General features: G+C 46.4%; 1 protein-coding gene across 4 annotated transcripts in view; it reads right to left on the minus strand.

Annotated features, from left to right (window-relative positions):
- ITGA6 (integrin subunit alpha 6) overlaps positions 1-12,283 on the minus strand; it is an 88,783-nt gene extending 76,500 nt beyond the window's left edge. For 2 of the 4 annotated variants that reach the window (XM_066278802.1, XM_066278803.1), the window contains exon 1: positions 11,879-12,283. In XM_066278802.1, the coding sequence (XP_066134899.1) occupies positions 11,879-12,060 (182 nt within the window). In that variant the 5' untranslated portion in view covers positions 12,061-12,283. Of the gene's footprint in view, positions 1-11,157; positions 11,177-11,337; positions 11,357-11,878 lie in introns of those variants that run through there. The other 2 variants (XM_066278805.1, XM_066278804.1) reach the window with 2 other exon arrangements.
- Between the last annotated feature and the right edge of the window lie 1,737 nt (positions 12,284-14,020).

Here is a 14,020-nt window from a genome sequence, read left to right on the forward strand (position 1 = left end):
TAATCATTCAGGATAGCACGTCTCCTAAGTCCTTCTACCTCATCAGCCATCCCTCTCAGTCTCCAGTGCTGGTGGTCCCCCTCACCTTGGCATGGGAGTGCCCCACCGCTCGGCCTTTGCTCCCTTGGTATCTTATCCATTGCTCAGTCCTTCACTCTTGATGCAACATAGAAGCCAATGACCCACTCTCTGTATCTCCAATCCAAAACTTTCCACCTGAACTTCAGGTTCTGCCTACTCAACAACTCCACCCGGATGTCTAGAATCTAAAACCCAACATGTCTAAAATCAAACTCCTGATCTTCCACCAGTGCCTATTTCTCTTACAATCCTCCCTAAACCCTCATCTCACAACTTCACACCCTTCCAGCTAATCAAGTCAAAAACCTGGGAGCTGTTCTTCTCTACTTTTTCTCACTTAATATCCAGTCCATAGGAAATCCTACTGACTATGCCTTCAAACTAGGTCCACAGTCCAACCGCTTCTCACTCTCTTCACTGCTACCATTTTGATCCAAACCACATCATCTCTTATCTATCATTACAGGAGCCTCCTAATTAATATCACTACATCTGCCTTTGCCTTCATACAGTCTATTCTCAAAAATCTAGCAGAAAAATCCATTTAAAATCTGGATAGCTTGGTTGGTTGGAGCATCATCCTGAAATGCAGAGGTTGCCGGTTCAATTCCTGGTCAGGGCACATACAGGAACAGATAGATGTTCCTGTCTCTCTCCTGCTATCTCCCTTCCTCTCTCTAAAGTCAATAAAATAAACATTAAAAAAATTAAAATAAAATAAATAAATTTTAAGTCAGAACATGTCATACTCTTCTCAGAACAATCCAATGGCTTTCCATCTTATTCAGGAGTAAAAGCCTGCCTGACCAGGCGGTGGCGCAGTGGATAGAGCATCAGACTGGGACGCGGAAGACCCAGGTTCGAGACCCCGAGGTCGCCAGCTTGAGCACAGGCTCATTTGGTTTGAGCAAAAAAAAAAAAAAAAAGCTTGGACCCAAGGTCGCTGGCTTGAGCAAGGGGTTACTCAGTCTGCTGTAGCCCCACAGTCAAGGCACATATGAGAAAGCAATCAATGAACAACTAAGGAGCTGCAACGAAAAACTGATGATTGATGCTTCTCATCTCTTTCTATTCCTGTCTGTCTGTCCCTATCTATCCCTCTCTCTGACTCTGTCTCTGTAAAAAAAAAAGAAAAAGTAAAAGCCAAAATCTTTCAATCACCAAAAAGCCCTATACAATTTACTTGTTTTCTTGTTTATGAGACAGAAATGAGAACCATCAACTTGTAGTTACGGCACTTCAGTTGTTCATTGATTATTTCTCATATGTGCCTTAACCAGGGGCTCCAGCTGAGCCAGTGACCTTAAACTCAAGTCAGCAATCATGGTATCATGTTAATAATCCTACCTCAAGCCAGTGACCTCAGTGTCCCAGGTCAATGGTTTGTCCACTGCACTACCACCAGTCAAGTAAGACCCTATACAATTTGCCTCCCAGGAGACTACCGGCCTCCTTGCTATTCCTGAACATGTTGAACATGTTTCTGTCTCAGGACCTTTGCACTTGTTGTTTTTACTGCTAGGAATGTTCTTCCTCCCAATATTGACATAACTCATATTTTCACCTTCTCAGCGAAGCTTTCCTTGGCTGACCTGTTGCCAATCACCTCCTACTCCCACTCCCTATTCCCTTTCTCCAGTTTATTTTCCTCTGTATCACTTATTACCATCTAATGTAATACTCTATAATATTTTGTCTCCCTCACTGAAACCTAAGCAAGGATTTTATCTATTTTGCTTGCTGCTACATCTCTAGTACTAATACATAGTATAGTGCTTAATACATAGTAAATGATCAATAAATATCTGTTAAACTAACAACTTCCATAGGAAAACCCAAAAAATTTGGTTATAGTTTCTCTAGTAGGTCCAGAGCCCACTTCCCTCCAAGTTTTTACTTGTTCCTCATGTTCAAGGATAAAAATCACTATTTCTTTTAGGTTGAGATATAAAATACACATTTATACATATATACACAGAGAAATAAATGAGCTTACAGAAAACCAATTTCTTATCCTCCGAAAGTGGAGAGCCTTCCCAGACGGCTCTCGGCAGGTGGTGCTGCTAGGCGTGGGGGATCACTGTCTCTCAGCGCTGGCCTCCTGGGATCACCCGGAGTGCGGCTCCCCAGGGTATCTCTCCACACTTCAATACCCTTTCTCAGGTCATCTCTAGAGCAGACTTGGGCACTTTCTAAATATAATACGAGGCTTGGAAAGTACTTTTATCTCTCAACTGGCTGATCTGATATGGTATTTGAAATGGCTTTATCATGTTCTAAGCATGACAACCCTTCTCCAGCTGGCGCCCTCAAGGCCGCCCTGAGATCTGGACCATCTAGTTCACCAGGATTCTCCTCAGTCTTCCCAGGTCCCCTGTCTTGAGCCTCCAGAAGGCCCAAGAGCACCCAGATCCATCTCTTTTTGCACTTGTGAGTTCATATGAGACCTTTTCATCACCCAGGTATTAAAGCCAGCTCAGCTCTTCCTGAGTATTGTCCTAAATCAGCATGTTGTAAGCCCAGTTTCCTAAGCAGCCACGAGGCCTCCCAGGCAAATGCCATTTTTCTAGAATCATGTCTCTGCATATCTGAGGCTCTTTTTAAGCTTTTCCTTATTTGAAAATGCTTGGGTATATTTATGTCACAGCAAAGGTGGATCCCTGAGGCTATAATCAATACATTCATCCCAGCCCTTTTAAGTATCTTTTCCTATCTCCAATCTCTCTCCAGAGCTTTATAGATTTCTAAACATTTCCATTTCACAACTTCAAAACACCTTTGTTCTCTAAGGACAAAGAGGACTACCCTGCCATTGGGGGTGGGGGAGAGGGCATATCAGGCCATCATATGACAAGATGTATCAGTGGGAAAGGGACCCAGGCAGGACTTCTCACTGTCCTCAGCAAAAGCAACACTTCAAACTCCCTGCGCTGCCAAATGGGCCTTTGGCTGCTGGCCCTCGGGAACAGGCGTTCCACACCTCTGGCTGTGACACACTTTGATGAGGATCCTCTAGCTAACTTTATATCCTGCTGCTCTGTCGGGTCCACAGAAGACCATGACCACTTGAGCAATGGCCATACATCCTGAAGAGCAGGACTCTGAAAACAGTCAACTGGCTCAAAAGACTTACGCTTCAGTGACATCCTACCCTGTGGGTCGGAAATGTTTATTATCATTTGCATGACACACACATACAATTACAATAACCTCAGTACAAATGAAGTGCTTTTCGAAATGAAGAAACCGTAGTGAGATTGCTATCCCCACACAGAGTGAGCACAGACCTCGGGCAAACAGGCCATACCTTGTGCTTTGCTTATTCTTCCTGTCACTAACCAAGGTGCCCTTTCAAAGTATTCCAAAGTTTATTTTCACTTCTGTACTCCCAGGCTCAGAAAGCCTATTTCTCTAAAAGGCTTTTCTTATAAGTAATCTTTGGATTGTATGACACACAAAATACATCTAGCCAGTTGGCAAATAAACAAGTGAGCAGACGGCCACAGTTCCCCGCAGTTCCCCGTCACCTGTATACAGTTGCTTCTGTGGCTCCTTCCCCACTGCTCCTAGCTCAGAACAGTCATTGCCACTTAATTGGTCCTAAAGACTTAAAAGTTTTCTAAAGTCCCTTTGCCAATGCAGGACGAGATGAAGTGATAGCAGTATCCAACACTGCAATCCAGGATGTGTGCATGTGGGCAGGGAGGGGGTAAAGTGAGGAAGGTCTCCTGCCTATGAAAACATCGTGCTAACCTTGGACTAGTCACTGAGTTAAGATTATTTCACTTTGTTTATCTAAATGAAACAAAAAGCAGATTACTGTATTTCCCCATGTAAAAGATGCACCTTAATTTTGGGGCCCAAAATTTGAAGAAAAAAAACAGTATTACATAGAGTTATTGAACTCAAGTTTTATTCATTGTAAAATTCATACAGCTCCTCATCACTGTCAAAACTCCCATCCATTAGCTTGTCCTCATCTGTGTCTGATGACGAATCACTGTCTTCATATATTGTCTCGTCCTCAGTTCCATCTATGGCATTTGAAATGCCACACTGGTTAAATGCAAGTAAAAAAAAAAACTACAACCACTGTATAAGACACACCCCGTTTTTAGACCTAAAATTTTTCAAAAAAGAATGTCTTATTCATGGGAAAATAGGGTAGATAACCACCAGACTAATAGGGACTCACACTGGTAAAGAGCCCATCTCCATGTCACAGTTCATGCCTAATTAACAACTAGCTTCTTAATTTAGTTCCTAGAGATCATGGTCTGCAATTCTAAGTGCCTGTTTAATAAACAAAAATCTGGGCCCTGGCCAGTTGGTTCAGCGGTAGAGTGTCGGCCCAGCATGTGGATGTCCCAGGTTCAATTCCCGGCCAGGGCACACAGGAGAAGTGCCCATGTGCTTCTCCACCCCTCCCCCTCTCCTTCCTCTCTGTCTCTCTCTTCCCCTTCTGCAGTCAAGGCTCCACTGGAGCAAAGTTGGCCCAGGCGCTGAGGATGGCTCCATGGGCTCAGCCTCACGTGCTAGAATGGCTCCAGTTGCAACAAGAGCAATGCCCCAAGGGGCTGAGCATCGCCCCCTGGTGGGCATGCTGGGTGGATCCTGGTCGGGCGCATGCAGGAGTCTGTCTGCTGCTCCCACTTCTAACTTCGGAAAAATACAAATAAATAAATAATAAAATAAACAAAAATCTACTAAAGGTTGAAAATCTGCACACTGCACAGGCCTTGGTTTCCTCATTTGCTTAACAGACACAGAGTGCTTACTCTGGGCCAGGACTAGTCTTAGGTGCAATTACCCTCAGTTTACAGCTAAGGAAAGAGAGGACTAGAGAGGTTAGGTATTGACATGGAAATATACATATATTTATAATAAATATATTTATATATTTGGTCTTTGTCCCTGTTTCTGTCTCAGGACTCCTAAAACCCTTGGAACTTCCCACGTGAGGAAAGTGACTAAGCTATGTTAATGAGAGGACTGTAGGAAAGCACCTCAGAATGGGGGCTGGTTGCCAGGAGAACCAAACATTTCCTTAGAGGGTTGGAACTTTTAGTCCCACACTCCTGTCCTCCTGGGATGGGCGTGGAGCTATAGGTTGAGTTCAAACACCCATAGACATTGAGTTAATAAATTGTGCCTAAGCAGAGAAGCCTCCGTAAAAACCCAAAAGGATGGCGTTTGGAGAACTTCCAGGTTGGTAACCGCATGGAGATTTGGGCAGAGCAGTATGCTCAGAGGGAACATGGAAGCTCTATGCCCTTCCCTCCCACATCTCCTTCGTCTGGCCATTCCTAAATTCATATCTTTTAGTAATAAAATCATAATCTAGGAAGTAAAATGCTTCCCTGAGTTCTGTGAACCACTCTAGCAAATTAACTGAACCCATGGAGAGGGTCTGGTAACCTTCGATCTATAGCTGGTCCATCAGACAACTTGGACTTAACAACTGGTATCTGAAGTGGGGGGGGAGCGGTGTTGTAGGGACTGAGTCCTTAACCTGTGGGTATGATGCTATCTCCAGGCAGCAGTGTCAGAATTGGGTTACACTGTAGGACACCCTGCTGGGGGCTGAGAATTATTTAGTGGTATGTGGGAAACCCTCACACATCGGAACTGGGTGCAGGATTGTAGGCATCCTGTACAATGTCACAGCTAGTCAACGGCAGAGCAGGATTTGATTCCAGCTAGCTTTAAACTGTAGCTGGGATCTAGACTCCAGTTCTAGACTCCACTCTTATCCACTACACATTATGCTGTCTTCTGTATATAAGAAAGGGAAAGCTCATTTAGCTCAAACCTAGAAAACTTTAAGAACAAACTCTTGGCCCTGGCCATTTGACTCAGTGGTAGAGCATGAGCCTGGCATGTGGATGCCCCAGGTTCGATTCCCGGTCAAGGCACACAGAAACGACCATCTGCTTCTCCACCCCTTCTCCTCCCTCTTCTCTCTCTTTCCCTGCCCCCCTCCTGCAGTCATCGCTTAATGGGCTAGAGAGAGTTGGCCCTGGGCCGCTGAGGATGGATCCCTGGCCTCCACCTCAGGCACTAAAAAAAAAAACAACAACCAGGGCTCAGTTGCTGAGCAATGGAGCACCAGCCCTAGATGGGCAGAGCATCACTCTCTAGTGGGTTTGCCGGGTGGATCCCAGTTGGGGCACATGCGGGAGTCTGTCTCTGCCTCCCCTCTTCTCACTGAAAAAAAAAAAAAGAACAGATTCCTGGATCATACTAATGGAAATTGATCCCATCTAGTGCAACAGACGAGGCTGAATCTAGAATTATGTTTTACACAGAGATCCCCCAAGTTGTCCTGATGACCAGCCAGATTTGATTTTAAAATTATACCCAAACAGAAGAGTAGGCCAAGCAGCAGGGGCTGGCCCTGCCCCTGGTGTCCATTACTGCAGGGCTCAATCTTGACCACCCACCAAAGAGGCTGTAGAAACTCTGATTCCAGACACACGGTCCACCCAGATCACCACTCTACAGCTCTCACTGGAGGGGGCAGCAGCTTCCCCACTATAAGAGTTATATATATGTATCCAAGATTCCCTTACTGTCCTTAACTAAAGCTTCAGCATCAATTCACAAGTGCCTTCACATATTGACTCCCATTTGACCCCCACACCCTTGTCAAACTGCTTTCAGGATCTATTCCATAGACATCCTTTTCTATCTAGTCTCATTACATCAACCAATAAGTCTTGAGTGCCCACTGCAGTGCAGGTCACCCTGTATTTCTGGGGTTAAGTTCCTAGGTCTGCCTTCAAGGCAAAAGTCAAGTGTAATTAAAAATCACTCGTGAAAATTCCTTAGCTGAGACCTAGACCGTTCAAAACTCAAAAACCAATAATTAACATCTTATGTGTCCCTGCATTATGGATAAAGCATCCCTTTCCCTGGGGCCAGCAGAGACCAGGGGCTACTTTAAGCAGGGAGGGCAAAGGCTTAACTAAAGGGATTTCTTGTTCTCTCTACCCTGAGTGGAAGAGTTGATTTCACAAGTTAAATTGGGTGTGTGATATGACTCAATTGTATTTGCAAGGAGCTATCAGGCAAAGAAATGAACAGAAGACCCCTGCCCTCACATAACCTATAATCCAGTTGAGGGGGACTGGATCGTCCTCAGAAGTGGTCGATAAACTGAAAACCATCAGAACTGTCAGGCACATGATACTAAGTGCTATAGACACTGAAAGGAAGCAGAAATTGCTGGAGTGTAGGCTAGACTAAAAAGATTTTCAAGGGAAAATTTAAACTGGTTCTTGATAGTTATATTCTTTAAGATGGGCCGACTCGAAACCAATCAGTGTTCCAAATAAAACTGACCCAGTCATCTAAGCATACAATAGTATTTTCTATTATGTTTCCACCGTCCCACTTGAAAGTGCCAAATAATTCACTGGCCAACTATGCCCACTGTCATATATTGAGCCAAGGTCCTAAGGGTGCCATATGCCATAGTTCCAGTACTATTTGTTTACAAAAGCTTAAATTAAATCAGTATTATTGTTATGCTAAAATACCATACCATGCAGCTAAAAACAGAGTAATTGCTTCTTTAGAATAGTGGAAAATATTATATGAGCATGTAAGCTGACTTTCCCGACATAAAACTAAATGAATACTCCGACCCTTTTTCTCAACCCGAAGTCATTACTTGGGGAAATTTAAATTACTTATGTTAAAATTAAACTTGTTTATTTTTAGCCCTTGCCCATTGGCTCAGTGGTAGAGCATTGGCCCTGTCTGTGGAAGTCCTGGGTTCAATTCCTGGTCAGGGCACACAGAAGCGCTCATCTGCTTCTCTACCCCTTCGCCCCTCCTGCAGCCATAGCCCCAGTGCTGAGGATGGCTCCATGGCCTCCCCCTCAGGCCCCAGATAGGCAGAGCATTGCCCTCTAGTGGGCTTGCAGGGTGGATCCTGGTTGGAGCACATGTGGGAGTCTGTCTCTGCCTTCCATCCTCTAACTGAATAAAAATAATTAATTAATTAACTTAAAAAAATAAACTTGCTTATTTTTGCTTTCTTGTAGTCCTGTGATCACTAAGTGACCCACCCATCTTTCTTCACTCTCAGGACTCAAGGTGACTGAGCACAGATGATGGCCCTGGGCCATATGGCATTTTGAATGAATTCAAGGAAGCTAGTGCTTAGGTACACATCCTGAAGACAACTTGGATCCTTGGCTAGCTACCATCACTACTCACTGGGCATTTTCAGAAGAAGGGGGGCGACAGGCAAAGAAGGAGGGACCCAGAAGCTGATCCGAAGCCAGCTGGAATAGGGCCAAGAGGAAGAAAGTCCAAGCACAGGTATTTAAATAGATAGCCCTGACCCATGTGGGAAGCAGTTTAATAAATCAACACAACCTAGTGCATTTCCAAAACTCAGCTGCTGGCCAATTTCTCTAGGTCTGAGGGGCATTTCTGAATTCTCCTTTGAGAGACTTTAGACCTTTAATGTTCAGCTTCTGTTTCTTCATCTGTAAAGAGAGCAGGTCAGACTAGATCCCTAGTTCAGTAAACATGATTTTTAAAGTGGGAGCATCACAACCCTTGAGGAAAATTGGGATCAAACACCACCGAGTCAGAACAGAGTGAGGGTGGGCCTGGAGAGCCTCTGGAAGAGAGTGGTGATCAGAAAGTCCCCAAAACAGAATCAGGCTGAATCCAGAATTATTCCAGGAGAATATTACTTATAGCTCTCCCTCGTCTAGGTTCTGCCTTACAGTCATACACAGATCCGTCTCTTCCCAGAAGAGCTATGATGATTCACAGGATGGGCATATCCACAGATGTCACTTCATACCTGGGGGGCGGGTGGAGGGGAAAAGGGAGTGGTGGTGTGTGACTCAACCTTAAGTACCTAAGAGAAATGAAAAACCCCAAAGAGTTCAGACCCAGACCTTAGTAACTCTGACAACTATCTAATAATCTTTTGGAGTGTGAAATTTTTTTTTAGTCCACAGCCTAAAACCCTGAGTGAAGTTTTAGTCTCTAGTTCAGTTTTATAGTCTTGAAAGTTTTAGGAACACAAAATATGTTTTAAGGCTCTCAAATACAATAGTATTCTCTTATAAAATCTTGACTAGAGTTTAAGATGTTATTAAATACTTAAAGAGCATTGGAGAAAATTTAACCCAGAAATGCCTATGGTAGTTTTTATAATAGTGCATTCATCTGATATTCCTACACATCTTTGATATTTTACTTCTCCTAACTCCAAGTTCCTTACTCACTAAATTTTCTTTTTGATATACATCTAATTAAGATAGATTAGAGTTCAACTGCTTTAAAAATGGGTTTCATAAATGTGACTAAGAGTTTAAAATATCAATTACCCAAACTACAACGACCTTTGGCTTTACTCTTGGCAGTCTTAGAATCACAGAATGTTTAACATTTGTACAGTAGCTGGCACACAGTAGGAACTCAATTACAGCTTCTAAGTCTATCATTACTCATAGCTATCTCTTAATGAGTACGTACCCAGGCCAATCAGGAATTAAACACTTTGCACCTCTTAATCCTCACAACAACCTTACTAAACAGTAGTATCTCCATTTTACAGATAAAGAAGCTGAGGCTCAAAGTAAAACAACAGCTACTAAATGGCTGAGAACAGATTTGAGTTCAGGTCTCTCACCAGAAATACTACCAACTGAGCTTGTCCAGAGAGGGCAGAGTTTAGGAAGAGGAAGCTGGACCAGTGGGGTCTAGATCTCACTGGCTGTTATTTACACCCACATCCTTTACTAACAAAGATGACAATGGATAGGGGTATGGTCTGTGGGTTATCCTGAGAGGACGATCTGCTCCTGAAGCTGGAATAAGGGGGTAGGGAGTGGCATTTGATATAAACCACAACCCCCTATGATTACTGTTAAGCTCTAGGAAAAGCTCCTGTCCCCTTAGAGTGGGCCTCTTGCTTTTGAGGATCTGATCAGTCCCTCTGTCAACCCTAAAAAGAGCATTTCTAGAAGGCATCGCACCCCAAACAGGCTTATTCTCACTCTTGGCAGGATTTGCAGCAGCTCTAAGAGCAGAGAAGCCCACCAGCAACAACAAGTTTTAGCAAACATGCAGCTAACCTCCGTGACAACAGAGCTTCCTAGCTAAAATCACATATTTCACATCTCCATCCCAAGGATATGTTCTTGCTCCAATACTTCCCCTCCACAATGTCTGCTTGCACTATGTCTGGTGCAGAGACAGAATGCCAAGGAAAGTGTATTCCCTTTGCTGTCCCAGTCATTTCTGCAGGAACAAGTTCAAATTTTCCATATGGGTGTAGGTGCACAGCTAGGCACTTGTAAGTATTCAGAGATTATTAACCATCATCCATTAACTGAGTTCACAGAAACCACCTTTCATTTCAGATGTATAGCTTAATAATTCTTTCCAAAGCAGAGCATAAGCAGCTGGCCAAGTCGGCAGACCACCAGCCACCAGCCTCCCCACTCCCAAATAATTCCTTCCTTTAACTAGCAGGTGTTATTAAAAAAAGAAAGAAGAAAGAAGAAGAAGAAGAAGAAGAAGAAGAAGAAGAACCTGGCTTGGCTTTAAGATACAGGGGCCCACAATATTCACCTATTCCAAAGTTCTTAATTGCTAAAATCAAGGGGTCTAGTCCAGGGTTTTAGTCCAATGGGTCTAAAATCCCATTCAACTCTCATAAACACAAAGTACTCTAGACTGGCTAAACTTTGCTTTCTTCGCTCTGTTGGTCCAAGAAGAACCTCGATTAACTAAAGGCCTGGAAGGAGGAGGGGAGCCTTTAGTGAGTTTATTTTTCGGTAGCACAGATCAAGAATGCAGCCTCACTGCGATTAAGTAGAGTAAGCTCCCAAATACGCCTCTCCAACCTAAATAGTTTGATCATGTGGTAACCAAATACTCTCTAGTAAAGAAAAGGAGAAGCTAAAAGTACCAGTCTCCACTTTCTCCCGGGAGGAGCCCCGCGCTACGCTATAATGGAAGGGGTGGGGGCTGTCACTTCCAAACCTAGCTTGCAAAGCTCAAACCCCGATCAGACATGTTGCTTTCACCCCTCCCTACCAGAGGCCCAGAGGGTCGAGGGTGTCGTCGGCACTTTGGGGCCTGGGCTGGAAGAGGAGGAGCGGGCACACCATTCCAAGAGGCTTGTTTTTTCTGCTCATCTAGTCCTGCGAACAGGTGCTTGGTTAGTTCTACCTTTTCTTTTCTTAAGGGAGGGGATGTGAAAGTTATCTCCCGTACAGGAGCGAAAGCTCTGCGGGAAAAGCCACGCTGGACACGATGAAAACTGACTTTCGAACTTCTGCGGGGCGCGCGAGGCTGCGGGGCGACGGGGTGTTCCATGAGTTAGGAAAAGGCCTGCATGTTCCCGGAGCACCACTCCCAGTAACGCTACCGCAGCAATACAGCGACCCTGCAGCCTACGTCACCCCCGCCCAAACACACGCGAAGCTCAGCAAAGCATGCCACCTGCCGGGTTCCCAGCAAACATGCCCGGAGGGAACGATCGCTGGAAAGTACTTTGTTTAAAAAAAAAAAAAAAAAAGTAAGCTCTCCCAGGGCGTCCGACAGTCCCGCCTGGTACGGGGGCCGCGGTCCACAGGGGTCGGCCCTCGAGTTCTCCCTGCCCGGGCTGAATGCGGGCAGGCACCGCGCCAGGCGGGGCCGGGCCCGAGCGCGCGGGCCGGCGGAGTGCCGGGCGGAGCAGCCGCGGGGTAGCGCCGGCCGGCGGGAACCGGAGGGCCGGCGCCCGGGTGGGGGTGGGAAGAGTCGGGGAACTCACAGCCGCTTGTCCTCGGGCTGCAGCTGCCAGTGCATGGCCAGCGAGAAGCCGAAGAGGCTCCCGGGGTCCCCAGTTTTCCGGATCACATTGTCCTCGCGGGTGTCCAAGTTGAAGGCAGCGCCGAGCCGGGGCAGAAGCCCCGCCGACAGGTAGAGCAGCCACAGCTGCCCAGCGGCCGCCATGGGAGGGCCGGCGCACCGGGAAGGGAGCGGGGAGCTGCGAGGTGCGGCGGCTGCCCTGCGCTGCGGGCCGGGTGCGAGGCTGCCGCGCGGCTGCACCGCGGCTACCTCCGTCTCCTCTCGCCGCTGCGTCCGGCCCCACCCCCGGGACGAGTCGCGCTCTCTGCCTGGCCGCTCCCCCTCGCGGGCAGCTTCTCACCGCTGAATGAGCCCGTTGTTCTCTAGAGACTCGCAGGCGTTTTATCAAGTGACGAGGACGCCGGTCCCGCCCCGCCCCTCCCCACCCCTCTGGCCCCTCCTCGCCCTCCAGCCGCGGCCTGCCGCCCGCACCTTCACCGCGGGCTTGGCTGCGGTGCACGGTACCCCGCCCGGCCCTGGCTGCTCCTACCGCCCCTAACCTGGTCCGGAAGCAGCGACGCGAGAGGCAAGCGGACGAGCTCTGGGCGGAGCAACTCCATCCCGGGGGTCCTCCTGGAAATAAGCACGTGGATTGTGGTTGCCGTTCGGCGCAGAGCCAGAAAGGCGTTTACTACTTGTTAATAAAAGAACGTGTTGAGGAGGCGCCGACCCTCCTCGCCTTCAACAGCGTGTTTTTGCAGACCGAGGCCCACATGCAAATGCCGACTTCATTCATTCATTCCACAAGTGTTTATGGAGCGCTTAACGCATGCCGCCAGATACTTGGAGAATAGAGCTGCATAGATTGTTCCTGGTTGTCAAAAAATTGTAATAGCACAGACTTCGAGAGTGCTGTACACTTTACAGCTCACCGCTAGTTTCTCATTTAGTCCTCCTAACAATCCTACGAGATGGGTATTTTCTTTCTGCAGATGATCTGTGCCCAGGTGTAAAGGGGAGCTTGTAGAAGAAGTCACTCTGGTGTTAGCAATTTAAAGCTTGGTTCACAGGTGTTCACAGGTGTTCACAGGCCGAGAAGCCCCTCAACAGTAAAGGATAGGTTGCTTAAAGGGGTACCCACGAAGCTCAGGAGCCCCTCTTCTCAGGCCCCAAATTCCCAGGATTAGTAGGAAGAACTTCCCTGCCAATAGGCAGTTCTGACTCAGTGTGGGTGGCCCAAAGGCTCCTGCCTCTAGGACATGGGGTGAGGCCTCCACTGAGTTTGTTCTTACCCTGGAGTGGTTCTTAACTGGGGGAAAGAAAGTTCAGTTACTGTGCATTTCAATGACAAAAGAAATTACATTTTTATTTTCACTAACTTCTGACATTTAGTAGTTCTTTTCATTGTTAATGTAGGCTATCCAACGGTGACAGTAGGATAAATATCTATGACTTATTCTCCAGTAGAAACCACAGGTTTTTTACATCACATCATAGCTGTTGCATATATCTTAAATCAGAGCAGTTATCAGATAGACAGACCCTCCACTAGGTCTTATGTCATGTCAATTAACAAGTATGTGTATTGCTGCAGTACATTTTTTTAACATTGTGTTAACTGTATTTCAATGTAATTGGTTTTCATGTCTTTTATTTTGTGCATTTAAAAAACACAGGGGTTGGCCCTGGCCGGTTAGCTCAGCGGTAGAGTGTCGGCCCTGCATAGGGAAGACCTGGGTTCAATTCCCGGCCAGAGCACACAGGAGAAGCGCCCATCTGCTTCTCTACCCTTCTCTCTCTCTCCTTTCTTTCTATCTCTCTCTTCCCTTCCTACAATCAAGGCTTCATTGGAGCAAAGTTGGCCCGGGCGCTGAGGATGGCTCCATGGCCTCTGCCTCAGGCTCTAGAATGGCTCCAGTTGAAGCGGAGCAACGCCCCAGATGGGCAGAACATAGCTAGCCCTCTGGTGAGTATGCTGGGTGGATCCCAGTCGAGCACACCTGGGAGTCTGTCTGTCTGCCACCCCCTGCTTCAGAAACATACAATAAATAAATAAATAACACAGGGGTCTGTGGTCTTCAGCAGCCTGCCAAAGGGTTCCCCTAGGATAAAAAGTCTAAGAAGT

The sequence above is a fragment of the Saccopteryx bilineata genome, chromosome 5 (assembly GCF_036850765.1).
Source record: "Saccopteryx bilineata isolate mSacBil1 chromosome 5, mSacBil1_pri_phased_curated, whole genome shotgun sequence".
Classification (NCBI taxonomy): Eukaryota; Metazoa; Chordata; class Mammalia; order Chiroptera; family Emballonuridae; genus Saccopteryx; species Saccopteryx bilineata.